Raw genomic sequence first — 14,710 nt, 5'->3', positions numbered from 1 at the left:
AGATTGAGATGAACTTCCAGGCAGTTGATAGCAACCAGAGCTAACAAAGGCTAACAGTTTAGCTCCACGCGGTACTTTTTAAAGTCACCAGAAAAATGCAGCATTTGCCTGCTTACTCACTGTGGCTACTTTTAACATGAAAGGTAGCTGATAACCAGTGAACTTATGTGCAACACAGTTGGTTGCAACTTATATCTAATACTTTTTTTCCAGCTCAAAAGCTTCAGTCTCTCTTTTCTCCTGCCAGCACGCGACTACCTCCACACATAGCAGCAAACACAGAGCACGTAGGTGGGACATACAGCGGCAGACTGCTCTCCCATTGGTCAAAACATACTGGGACCTGTGCATTTCGATTGGTTGGGCAGGCTGTCCATCTCTCCTCATATCAGTCCTTAAAGTGGTACCCCCATTTTATGTGGGTTACACTTGCAATGTCTTTCGTTGCTATCAGTTTGCTGCAGTCACCTGTAGGTTCCACAGAAATGAACTAAAGCTAAAAAGTGTGGCGCAATCTACGCTATATTGCTAAAAGTATTCCCTCGCTCACCCAAATCAATGGATTCAGGTATTCCAGTTACTTCCATTGCCACAGGTGTATAATATCAAGCCTCTAGGCATGCAGACTGCGTCTACTAATATTTGTGAACGAATGAGTCGCTCTCAGGAGCTCAGTGAATTCCAGAGTGGTACCGTGATAGGACACAACCTGTGCAGTAAGCCTAGCACTGAAATTTCCTCACTACTACATATTCCACAGTAAACTGTTAGTGGTATTATAACAAAGTGGAAGCGACTGGAAATGACAGCAACTGAGCCATGAAGTGATGAACCCTTCCTGTTCCAACATGACTGCGCACCAGTGCACAAAGCAAGGTCCATAAAGACATGGATGAGTGAGTCTGGTGTGGAAGAACTTGAATGGCCTGCACAGAGTCCTCATCTCAACCCGCCAGAACAACTTTAGGATGAATTATGAGTGGAGACTGCGGGCCGGCCCGTCTCATCCAACATCAGTTTCTGACCTCATAAATGTGCTTCTGGAAGATTGGTCAAAGGTTCCCATAAACCCACTCTTAATCCTTGTGGAAAGCCATCCCAGAAGAACTGAAGCTGTTATAGATGCAAAGGGTGGGCTGACTGACATCATGTTAAACCCTATGGGTTAAGAATGGGATGTCACTCAAATTCATATGCATATGAAGGCAGAGGAGTGAATACTTTTGGCAATATAGTGTATGAATGTTTTCTTTGTATAATTGTCTTTACCTTAAAATATAAAGCACCTTGAGGCAACTGTTGCTGTGATTTGGTGCTAGATAAATACAATTGAATTGAACTGAATGGTAACCATCAAAGTAATAGTTGGTTGAAATCTGTTGGTCACATCAATGAGATGAATTGAGAAATCAGTGTCTTCAATGCAAACAAAACACAACCCTCAAGCAATCAAAGCAATCCCAAAGAGGTTTTTGGTGCCGCATCCTCTTTGCAACCGATTTCATCTAAATCTGGTAACTGCACCGCTCAAAATCAAAGACAATAAAAAAATTAGAACAGCTTTGTATTGATTTGCAAGTGGACCCAACTCGTGCCAGGCAAATATGTGCCCTCCACAGCATAACAGGGACACCAGATCCCCTCACTGAAACTGACTTGGCAACTACCTGAAAAGCCCTACACACACACACGTGCACAGTGTTGCGGCAGACTTACTTCGCCTCGATGTCGGCCTTCTCTCGTATAGCGTGGGCAACCTGCTCGCAGTCGTAGTATTTTTTCTTAGCTTTGGCCAACTCCTTCACTGACTCCTGCAGCTCTGCTTGAATGCCGCTCAGCTGATCTATTGTCTGTGAAAAGGGAAAAAGACAACAGGCATATGTTTGAAGAACAAGCAGAACAACATGAAGTTAACTCTGAGCAAGCACATTGGAAAGATGCAGCAGCAACAGAGCACAAATACTGCTTCAGGAAAAAAATGACCAACTCACCTTTTTAAGCTGCTGCTCCTTGTACAGTCTAACAGTCTTAGCGGGCTCTGATACTTGACTCTTGTAATTGTCGCATACATTGAGCCTGGACTGGCTCACCTGGACTGTACCTTCTAAATAGGACCTCCACACTGCATACACATTCCTAGTAGGAGAGAAAAAGCACTGAGTGCTGGAAAGTTTCTGCAGCTGGATTATTTAATTAATCCAATATCCATTTGCTTGGATATTGGACATGTTTTTTAAAATGTGGGTTTTAAAAAAACTTTGTGAGCAGGGAACCACAAGGGGAGAAAATTTGTGTCGCAATGCATTATTTCTGTTTGTCAGAATAACTTAGATCCAACTTCAAGTCTTCTATTTCAGTGCCTCTGTTACAGTAAATAATGACTCATAACTGTGCTGTAGACCATGACGATTTTTTTCTAGAATATTGAACAACTCCAGCACAGTATAATTTCAGCCTTCATGTGAACACTGCAGCTGAAATAAATTTGTAGATGATGCAAGAAGACAAAGTAGCTTCCAGCTCCTAATTTTATGTAATATGTGCATTTTTCTGTGTCATATGCACACACACAAACCTACCTATAGTCTGTTCTCTGGTCATCAGGGTTGATTCCAGGCCAGTCTCTCTTTAGGTACTGACTCGCTAACTTCTGCAGAGCCTGAAAGCACAAGAGCACAAAAATGGGGAGCTGGGAACAATTAAGGACCATCTAGCTCCTATTGTCTGATTAATGAATCCCTGCCAAATCCCCGGAGAAGATGCTTTTGATGTTATAGGAAACATGCAGACTGTTAGAATAAAATGAATTACAAGTTTGTGAACTGCACTGAGTCAGCTCACTTGCACCCAGTCATTCAGATGAGAGAAACAGTGTCTAATGTTTGGAATTCATAGCGAATAAAATACATTCAAATCTGCAACTTGACAGAAAATGCATTCACTGTTATCATTATGCAAGAAAAAGGAACGTATGGTGAAGATGGGCGGTTGGATTTTTATTTCTGTACAGTGGATGTTTTACAGTTTAGTTTGGGTATCAGTGCACAAAACAATAGACCGGCTTTGTATCAGTAAATCCGAGTCAGTTCCCGAGAAACCTGAGGGCTACAAGAAAGGGTAACCTACATCTTCCAGACTGGGTCACTGTGTCAGTAACAGTGACTCACAAACGCTCTGTCCTCGTGTCCCTGTGTTTACATTCGTAGGGATGGGTAGCCTTAATAAAAGAATCCCTACTAAAATACAGTCAAGACAGTTTGAGTTTCAAGGTAAATACTCCAATCCTCAAAGCCACCTTCTTCCCTTTATCTTTTTTATCAAGCTTCCAGATCTGCATGTAAATCTGATATCATTCCTCTTTACAAATCTCCTCCTTGTTATCCTAAATCACCAACACTTCCCTCTCTCCATGCTTCACCCTTCATCACTTACATTATGATTCTCAAAAGGCCTATTTTTAAATCTAACTATTGCCCCCCCACAATCCCCTTACACCCAATTGCATTTACACATATACACATCCCTTCTGTGCTCTTTTTTTCTAATACCATGCTATTGAGCTCTCTTTTACTTTTGTCTCTCTCATTATAACATACTCAACAGAATTACCCTGTATCTCTCTTTCTCATCTTGCTTTTTTTTTACCTTTCACAGATGGTGACTGAGGCCATCAAAGAACAGTTCTTTCTCTAGTTTCCTGGACCAGATATTTGTTTCCCTCCAGCTGACACACAAGCTTGTGTCCTGGGGGAGACTGTGGCCTAGTGACCCCTGGCATCCACTGTCTAAAAACCTCATAAAGAAAGGGAGAATAACTCTTTTATGAAGAAAAAAGAAAAAAAAACAGCATTATCTCCTAAATGTCTCAACTGGAGTGAACTAAGCATGTTTTGTAGTACATGACATGCAGTGAGTAGATTAATAAAGAGAGTCCAGGTTTAGTTTTATTATCTATTTGTGCCTTTATTTTGCACAAATAAAGGAAAGATAAAGAAACAGCAAAAGCAAAATAAACAAATGGGCAAGATTACTGGCATCAGCAACCTTGTGTCATGAACACATAAAGATCAAGAACAGTCATCCTCGCTCTCTTTTTCTCACTCTTACCAACAGGCTGCAGTGGATCTGGATGGCACTTTTACTTTGAAGCCAACATTCTCCATTTCTGGTTTGTGTTGGACTTTTAACAGTTTCACTGTGGCAAGTAGTTTACAAGTATTTGCAGATAAGTCAACACCTTCATGCAAACTATGGGCAACCTTGGGAATCTGCTAACTACTAATTGCAATTAGGTTTTCGGTTCAGCACCATATACCCTTTTACAACAGATTTCACACTAGTGACGGCAACCTCCAGAAGCCACTCCCCAACTGGTTACCAGGAAGTCACTTACCAGTCTAGGCCTTCGTGGTTAAGGCTTTAGCAATTGATTTCACACCGACGATTACCAGAACCCTTCACAGCTGGTCAGGTAATATTCATTTTCACATAGCAACCAGTGGTCACCGATTGCTGCCTGAGGCCTCAAAGAAATCTCTCTGAACGCTAAACTGCTCAAACAGTCTGATTAGACACTCATCTGCAGAACTTTCCAATACCAACAAACTAACATTCACGCCCACTTCACATGAGGATTATCCATCTGTCCAGCACAGTGAAGACAGGCTGCGTTTGAACCTCTCTTCCTTTTTCATTCTTGTTACAACTCCACATCTCTTGTTACAGTATCACATCTCTCTGCTACTGCAGCTCTTAATCCACTCCACACTGAGGCCACCCATATGGAAAAGTAACAGAGAGAAACATTGTACTACCAGATGGGATTCTAAATTTTTTTTTTAATTGTTTGTATTTCTTTTCCATATGTGCATCCATAACAACATAAAGAGCTCCGGATTTCTGACTTGATCTGTGGTTTGTTTCTAGCGAAGAAATTCTTTGCACTGCACTGTAACAGCTAGGAGATAGAGGATGTTATGCCATAGAACCGTCAATAAAGCTATTAAACTACATTTTGACCTCCAGCTGTCTTCAGAATGAAGACAACCCATCACTTGGGTAAGAACAGGACATTCTTACATTCAATATGAACCTGTGGGCAAATTCACACTTAAACAAATCTGAACTTACCATTTATTTAAAGGTGAGAGTGCCTTTGAAAGCAAGCCAAAACATAAAGTTGCAGGAGTAGCCATTTCACTATTAGACATTGACCACCTGCATGTCCTTGCTCCAAACCTTTTTTTTATGCCAGCACACAACTTGGACCCTCTTAGATCAGCCTACAGAGCTGTTATCAGAGTAAGAGCAATGACTGAATGGTGAGAAGGACACTGACTGACTGATATGTGAAAGCTTACCTAAGGTGCTCTTGGCCTATTAGGAGGATGCTCTTCAGTTACTCCTGGCTCATCTTTTTATTCCAACTGCTCTTGCTACAGCCTCTCTTCCCCCCTTCCTCTCTATTTTCATGCAGTATGCTTTGTTCCTTTCCATTTTTTTCTCATTCTCTCTCTCTCACTCTCTCCAGCTTCCTTCTATTCATTTTCTACAGGACATCTCATCCCTCCATCCTCCTTTCTCTGCTGTCATCACCTGACAACCACCTGAACAGCATGTTGCCATAGCAACTCCTCTGCCCTCCCTATGTGGTCTTGGTGAAGTAGAAATGCTCCCTTTAGTGTGTCTTTATGTGTGTGTATGTCACATTCACACACACACACACACACACACACACACACACACACACACACACACACACACATATATCCTGTTTTTGTGATCAGAGTGGCAAAACAGGGTACCCAGACTGGAGGATATCCTGTGTGTGTGTGTGTGTGTGTGTGTGTGTGTGTGTGTGTGTGTGTGTGTGTGTGTGTGTTAGAGAGAGAGTAACAAATCGTTGACAAACAAAGGAAAATTGAAGGAAGAAGGAGAAAGGCTAAGTTCTGCGTATTTTAGGCATATGAGCTAGTAGGCTTCGCTAAACATCCAGTAATTACACTTGTTATTATAAACATGTGAGTTTGCACACCACTTTTAAAGTCATTACCTCATGTAGGGCATGTGAAAAGGTGAAGGACTCACCCAACTGGACATTAAACTGTATTTAACCAGCCAGCTCGTGTGATGTTCAGGTGCAGCGATTTGTGCCAGTGTGAGAAAAGAGCAAATAACAGCCACAGCTAGCGAGAGGTCGCCCTGCGATACGTATCATGAAAGCTCTACTCATCCAGCACCTAAATCAAACACAGCTCTTCCAGTACCCAGAATGCAGCTGACGCATCACCTGCCGTGGGCTACACAGAACTACCACACAGGCTGTATTGTTAGGGACAGATTATTTGCAACTGTTTGAAATTTTGACAGTCCCTGTGTTACTTTGACAAGAAGTAAGGCAATACACCAATAGCCTTGCAGGACTGATCAATTATTTTTGATAAGTGTGTTTTGAGAACACTCCTGTTTTTAGAGCTGCAGACTAGTGCTTTATTTACTTAGTATCGATCTGATACCAAGTAAATACTGTACCAGTATTGCTGAGTTTAAACTCCGCATGAGTTTGTAAATCACAGCTTAAAACTAGAGATGGACCGATCCGATATTACGTATCGGTATCGGTCCGATACTGACCTAAATTACTGGATCGGATATCGGAGAAAAATAAAAAATGTAATCCGATCCATTAAATATCACGAAAGCACCTCACAAAACTTGCAACACGCCGTAACTCACCTCAGAACGTTAGCACGTCGGAGCAGTATGCATCACGTGATAGAGCGGCTGTGGCATGCGGGACCTGTCGGTGGTCTGGATAGCATTTGGAGCTTCGCTAGCAACCCGGCATTTCATCTCCGACAAAGTTATCCCGAGAGAAGTAAAGCAAGTGTGTAAGTCCATCTCTGAATGTTTGTAAAGCATTCCTGCGTTAAGCTTAACAAACGATATATGGAGCGACTGCCTCTTCTTGCTGCTACTTCAATCATGAAACTGCTTAACGATCAGCTGATCGGCTTTTCTGTCGCGAGTCCGTGTCTCTAGTTTGCTTTTGGCCCACTTTGCACCAGAAAGAGGAAACCAGCGGCTGAACAACAGCAGCACGTTTAAGCTTGATCAGCTGTTGTTAGAATGTATTTAATATTACTTTCTACTCGAGGATCTTTTTCTACGTAGCTGACGGCTGGTAACTGTGCAGGGGCGGATCTAGCAAAGTTTAGCCAGGGGGGCCGATAGGGCATTAACAGGGAAAAGGGGGCACAAAGACATACTTTTCTTTCTTATTCTCATTTAAAATGTCTAGCTTTTAATAAATAATTATCTGACACCCAAAGTTTTAATTTGATGCAAAATGAATAGAAGTCCATTATTGTATATAGTAACTATTAAGTCTATATATACCCTAGTAAGCTATAGTACTTTTTCCTTTGGGAAGGTACCATCTGTGCAGTCTGCAATTCTGTTGAAGAAAGATGTTGAATCTATTTAATATTTCTTGAAAAAGAATTGATTTCCGTGCATTTTTTTTCACACTGCATCAAATTAAGGTTGATTACGTCGATTAAGCATCATGAGGTGGAGCGTGAGGGGTGGTTCCCTATTTTTTATTTATTTATTTTTGTTGTTGCTGGGAGTTGGAACCCTATTAGTTAGGTTGCTTAATATTTATGCTAAGTACTCTTTAAAATACCAGAATAGGGAGGATGGTGTAGGTTTAAGTTTATTAGATTGATCAGTATTGCTGAACTATGAAATATTTTTTTTTGCATACAGGTATAACAGAATAGCTTTAGTGTAGTTGTTGTTTTAAACTTGAGTATGAACTTATACAAAATGCAGCAAGATATTTAAAAAACAGTTTTGTTGATTAAAAAACACTATATCGGATTCATATCGGTATCGGCAGATATCCAAATTTATGATATCGGTATCGGTATCGGACATAAAAAAGTGGTATCGTGCCATCTCTACTTAAAACATGAGGTTTTGAATGTAAACACATAAGAATTAGCATATTTCAATATGTTTGGGCTAGTAATCATTTTATTAAACAATGCACATCCTGCTACATCTCTCTCTCATCTCTAGAGAAAAATGATATCATGGTGATAACTGGTCTTTTTTTCTTCCTCAATCCCATTATCTTTATCACTCAATAGCTCTTGTGGTGAATGACTGATTGTTAAAGTTTTATTTGGCAGAGTGTCTGGAAATCAGATGAATATGAGCTCTGAGTCAGAGTAAAATGAGCATGATAAAATGATTCCATATGCTGCAAAAACAAGCATCAAAAACTAGCTTTTTATAATGTTTGTCTAATAATAATGCTAGTAGGTAGCATGCACCCCATACTCTGACATATTTAGCTGACTCATAATAGCGTGAATCCCCCACGAACCACCGCACTCTCCCTCCCAACAATGCCCAGAGTGGCTGTGTGAAAGAGGTACTGATTACAGGACAAAGTGTGATGACACAACTGTTACTCACTGGTAGGAATGATGACTGTACTTTATCTAAAGTATTAACGGTCGCACCCAAAATTTGTCCGGAGGGCTTTAAACTCTCAGAAATAACTCATGATTACACTTGAGTGACTGCGGAAAGAGGAAGTGATGTCACCCAGTAAGAGCATATGTTAAAGTTATAATCTACAGTGGGGCAAAAAAGTATTTAGTCAGCCACCGATTGTGCAAGTTCCCCCACTTAAAATGATGACAGAGGTCAGTAATTTGCACCAGAGGTACACTTCAACTGTGAGAGACAGAATGTGAAAAAAAAATCCATGAATCCACATGGTAGGATTTGTAAAGAATTTATTCGTAAATTAGGGTGGAAAATAAGTATTTGGTCACCTCAAACAAGGAAAATCTCTGTATGAATGGCACCTGTTTGAACCCATCATCTGTATAAAAGACACCTGTCCACAGCCTCAAACAGTCAGACTCCAAACTCCGCCATGGCCAAGACCAAAGAGCTTTCGAAGGACACCAGGAAAAGTATTGTAGACCTGCACCAGACTGGGAAGAGTGAATCTACAATAGGCAAGCAGCTTGGTGTGAAAAAATCAACTGTGGGAGCAATCATCAGAAAATGGAAGACATACAAGACCACTGATAATCTCCCTCGATCTGGGGCTCCACGCAAGATCTCATCCCGTGGGGTCAAAATGATCATGAGAACGGTGAGCAAAGATCCCAGAACCACACGGGGGGACCTGGTGAATGACCTGCAGAGAGCTGGGACCAAAGTAACAAAGGTGTTACACCCCGGCCTAGGCAACCGGGGTGCAACGCAGAAAAATAAAAATAAAGAAAACACACGAGAAAAAACTAATACGAGCTTCCACCAAAATAATCCCCAAAACGAGATTTAAAGCAAGATACCACATTTATTTACATCCCCAAACACAAGACGTCAAACTATTTACAACGGGGGGGAAGATCGCGACCATGACATACTGAAACACAAGGCTTAAATACATAGAAGGAGCAATTAGGGAATGGACCACAGGAGGGAAACACAGCTGGGGCAAATTAGAACTGACGAGACAGGGAAAATGTAAACTGAACACACTAAGATAACAACAGACCTTCAAAGTAAAACAGGAAACACATGACAGTCACGCAAAAACAAAACACTGACACACCGAAACGTAACATTTCCCCCTACCCAAAAATCAAACATGTAACCCCAAGTGAAATGTTTGATCAAAACCGGATGAAGGCTGGTGGAGGCTGGAGCGGTCCCACGGACCCTCCAGCAGACGACGAAGGCTGGAGCGGTCCCCCGGACCCTCCAGCGAAGGCAGACGAAGGCTGGAGCGGTGCCTCGGACCCTCCAGCGAAGACAAACGAAGACTGAAGCGGTGCCCCGGACCCTCCAGCAAAGGCAGACGAAGGCTGGAGCGGTGCCTCGGACCCTCCAGCGAAGGCGAACGAAGGCTGAAGCGGTCCCTCCAACGGACCCTCCAGCGAAGACGGACGAAGGCTGATGAAGGCTGGAGTGGTCCCACCGACCCTCCAGCAGACGACGAAGGCTGGAGCGGTCCCACGGACCCTCCAGCGAAGGCGGAGGAAGGCTGGAGCGGTCCCACCGACCCTCCAGCGAAAGCGGATGAAGGCTGGAGCGGTCCCACGGACCCTCCAGCGACGACAAAGGCTGGGGCGGTCCCACGGACCCTCCAGCAGACGACGAAGGCCGGAGCGGTCCCTCGGACCCTCCAGCGAAGGCGGATGAAGGCCGGATCGGCCCTCGGACCCTCCAGCGATTGGACGAGCCCCCATATGTTACACCCCGGCCTAGGCAACCGGGGTGCAACGCAGAAAAATAAAAATAAAGAAAACACACGAGAAAAAACTAATACGAGCTTCCACCAAAATAATCCCCAAAACGAGATTTAAAGCAAGATACCACATTTATTTACATCCCCAAACACAAGACGTCAAACTATTTACAACGGGGGGGAAGATCGCGACCATGACATACTGAAACACAAGGCTTAAATACATAGAAGGAGCAATTAGGGAATGGACCACAGGAGGGAAACACAGCTGGGGCAAATTAGAACTGACGAGACAGGGAAAATGTAAACTGAACACACTAAGATAACAACAGACCTTCAAAGTAAAACAGGAAACACATGACAGTCACGCAAAAACAAAACACTGACACACCGAAACGTAACAAAGGTCACCATCAGTAACACACTACAACGGCAGGGAATCAAATCCCGCAGTGCCAGACGTGTTCCGCTGCTGAAGCCAGTGCATGTCCAGGCCCGTCTGAAGTTTGCCAGAGAGCACATGGATGATACAGCAGAGGATTGGGAGAATGTCATGTGGTCAGATGAAACCAAAGTAGAACTTTTTGGTATAAACTCAACTCGTCGTGTTTGGAGGAAGAAGAATACTGAGTTGCATCCCAAGAACACCATACCTACTGTGAAGCATGGGGGTGGAAACATCATGCTATGGGGCTGTTTTTCTGCCAAGGGGACAGGACGACTGATCCGTGTTAAGGACAGAATGAATGGGGCCATGTATTGTGAGATTTTGAGCCAAAACCTCCTTCCATCAGTGAGAACTTTGAAGATGAAACGAGGCTGGGTCTTCCAACATGACAACGATCCAAAACACACCGCCCGGGCAACAAAGGAGTGGCTCCGTAAGAAGCATTTGAAAGTCCTGGAGTGGCCTAGCCAGTCTCCAGACCTCAACCCCATAGAAAATCTGTGGCGGGAGTTGAAAGTCTGTGTTGCTCGGCAACAGCCCCAAAACATCACTGCTCTCGAGAAGATCTGCATGGAGGAATGGGCCAAAATACCAGCTACTGTGTGTGCAAACCTGGTAAAGACCTATAGTAAACGTTTGACCTCTGTTATTGCCAACAAAGGTTATGTTACAAAGTACTGAGTTGTATTTTTGTTATTGACCAAATAGTTATTTTCCACCCTGATTTACAAATAAATTCTTTACAAATCCTACCATGTGGATTCATGGATTTTTTTTCACATTCTGTCTCTCACAGTTGAAGTGTACCTCTGGTGCAAATTACTGACCTCTGTCATCATTTTAGGTGGGGGAACTTGCACAATCGGTGGCTGACTAAATACTTTTTTGCCCCACTGTATAAGTGACTAGCAGTTTCTATGCTTCACTCATCCCTTCACAATTTCTTTGTTTAGTTTATTACTCGTCTGTTGGCTGCAGTCCTGCTAAACACAATCACCTTGATACTTCTGCCCGGTGTTTACTCCCTTTGTTCCACTCACTTGTTTTCTCCTGTCTGCGTCTCTCTCACGTTTGCCCATTCTCTAGCTGCCTTCTCTCCCTCTGTCTCTATCTGATTTCTGCCTGTCTTTGCATCTCTGCCTTTTCAGCCCGCCCTCACTTTCTTAACTACTTCCAAGAACAATATACTTGATTTCCTCTCTCGTCTCATCCAGTCTTCACTCATCTGCCCCCAAAGCTCTCTGTTTCTTGTTTATGTGTGTGCAGGGCTAGCTACAGTAAAGTAAGGGAACAGTGAGTGGAGGCTAAATTGAATAGAAGCACCATACAGGACAGTGTAAGAATGTGAGAGAACAGGGAGATAAAAGAGAAGCTGTCACTTTCTTTATCGCAGTCTCTCCTTTTTCCTTAGACTTCTATTAACCTTGAAATCAATGCAAATGAAATAGTATAACAATATCTAATATCAGACACATTAGAGATAAATGCATGATTAACAAGACAGCTACAGTATAATGGATGTGTGCATGAGATCATGTTACATACAGTTTGAAGACAGTGTGAGAGCACTATATAGAGGTGAAACAGTGAAGAAGGAAAAAGAAAAAAGTAAAAAAAATAAAATGCAAAAGCACTAGTTTCAGTTTATTTACAATATTCAGATCTGATGTTTACACTGAATCTGGTTCTGCTGCAGGTTTCTTCCTGTTAAAAGGGAGTTTTTCTTTCCCACTGTCGCCAAAGTGCTTGCTCATAGGAGGTCATCTGATTATTAGGGGTTTTCTCTGTGTTATTGTAGGGTTTTGATTTTACAATATAAAGTGCCTTGAGGCGACTGTTGTTGTGATTTGACGCTGTATAAAACTGTAATAAAACTGAATTGAACCTAAGAACTCATGTATGCTTTTTAATTTAATTTAATTTTTGTCAGAGAACACAACATAAATCAATAATAACCAATAACATTAATGCTGATTTAGCACAAGTAACAGTAAAGCACAGCAGATACAGAGCAGCACAGAAGGCATGCTTTTTTGGGCAGTACAGTGAAGTATGACCCCAGCCTAAAACTATTCCAGTAATGCTGATCGTGGGAGGGAGAATAAGGGACAAACAGCTAACCCTTACATGCTAACCCGCACACTCAGAAAACATGGAGCTTTTGATGGACAGCTGGTAATTGTGGCTGACTCCTGCGCAGAGGGCGGGTGGATGTCTGGTTTGACACATTGAAAGGACAAAGGTTAAATTTTCACTTTCATTCTCGCTCTGTTGTCCTCCTACATCTCCCAGCTCTCAACTTTTTTCTTTAGCTGTTCTGTTAAGGGGTCATGTCCGTTATTCCTCTGCCTCACTGAAGGCTGATTGGCTTTATTTTCCTGACTCACCACCAGGGGTCAGCTACCTGAGTGTCTGGCAGAGAGACAGACGAGAGCCAAACCTTACATGCTAGTAAAATCCTATTGTGAGAGGAAAAAAGGGGGTGGGTGTGTGGGGTGGGGGGGCGTCCTGTTTGCTTATTTGATCTTGAAACAACATCTATTTGCCATTCATCATACATTTATATAAAAAAAGAAAAAGAAAAAAGAAACACTACACTCCGACATTCCTCCACAAACACACACCTACAATTAGGAGGGAATCTATTGTCCTACTAAGTCAGGGGGCTGTTGCTAGGCAACCTCTATTTCTAAGGTGAAAAAGACAGCGCTGAGGGAGAATAGTGAGAGACAGGGAAAGCTAGATAGAGGGAGGGATGTAATGAGCGTCTGAAAGTAGGAGGAGGAGGGGTTGACCACAGGAAACGCTCACTTAATCATTCAAACCGCATGCAAATAAAGACACTCATCCTCTAACACACACAAACAAGCACTTTCCTCTTTTCCTTCTCTCTCCTGCCATCCTCAGTCCATGTATATGCATGGTGAGGATACTGGTGCTGCAAAACAAGGGTTGGTTGTATGGACAGCTGCGAGGAGGCGTATCTGTATGTTAATATGTGCTTAAGAGCAAGCCGGGTTATGTACTAGAATGGTTTTTAATGAGCTCCGGGAGGATTTTTTTTTTTTTTTAGCTGGGAACATTTCTCAGTGACTGTATGGATGCGTGTGTAAATGTCATGGGAGCTTATGCAGAGCAACATCAAATACAATGGAAATCAGACAGTCTCACAGTCTTGGCTGGAAGCGCTGCTTGGCTTCTTCTTAGACACAACTTAACTAACGCTCAGTATCACAAGTATGCTGACTCAGCCTTCTACTGGGAATTGTATTTTGGTTTTTTCATGTGTCCCAACAAATCAACAGTAGACTACAAAGTGGATGTCTCGTGGATGAAAATAATTTCATGGTATGTAAACAGCTCAGCCATGTTTAAAATGACAGTGGTGTGAAAAAAGCAGCTCTGGAGTGTTTCAGTATTATTACTACTGTCAGAAGTTGAGGTAATGCACCTATCAGCTGTTTGCAGGCCACAATTAAGGTACAAAAATAGAAGAAGAAAGCCTCGCTGACTACCAGATGTTGATAAAATGTGTTGTGACGTAAACAGGAGAAAAATGCTGAGCCAAAAACTACTACAGTCGAACAAAAGTCCTGTGTGGAACACAAGAAATGAAAATGAGGACCAATGCAAACTCTCCTGCACCTAACCACTGTTATGTGAGAGTGGTTGTGGGAGGGTGGGATCATCAAAGAATGATTCCCAGTGAATCTGAATGGTGCTTTTGCTTAAAATGTCTATTCCTTCACAATGAGAATCAGTCTCAATGCCGCACCTAATAGTACCTTTAAATAGGACTTCAAAATGTGCCAGGTTTCTTATAAAATTGTCTGTTATAATCAAACTATTCATCAAGTGTTACTGAATGAGTACTTTAGTCAAACTGGCTTCAGTAAGAAAAAGAGCTTTGAAAAGACATTTGTGTATAATCTAAAAGACCGCGCATGTCTCAGTTTGGATAAAGGAGTTCTCATATTGAA

General features: G+C 42.4%; 1 protein-coding gene across 1 annotated transcript in view; it reads right to left on the bottom strand.

Annotated features, from left to right (window-relative positions):
- fchsd2 (FCH and double SH3 domains 2) overlaps nt 1–14,710 on the bottom strand; it is a 95,056-nt gene that overhangs the window by 56,575 nt on the left and 23,771 nt on the right. Inside the window, exons 4-6 of the mRNA XM_085370786.1 lie at nt 2,580–2,659; nt 1,992–2,136; nt 1,717–1,850 (exon numbers count right to left, since the gene is read on the bottom strand). Coding sequence (XP_085226912.1) covers nt 1,717–1,850; nt 1,992–2,136; nt 2,580–2,659 — 359 coding nt within the window. The remainder of the gene's footprint in view (nt 1–1,716; nt 1,851–1,991; nt 2,137–2,579; nt 2,660–14,710) is intronic.

Source organism: Diplotaxodon limnothrissa, linkage group LG14 (genome assembly GCF_057381915.1).
Source record: "Diplotaxodon limnothrissa isolate DT_005_m linkage group LG14, D_limnothrissa_male_GT1.1, whole genome shotgun sequence".
NCBI lineage: Eukaryota > Metazoa > Chordata > Actinopteri > Cichliformes > Cichlidae > Diplotaxodon > Diplotaxodon limnothrissa.
This window is presented reverse-complemented; position numbering and strand designations above follow the sequence as displayed.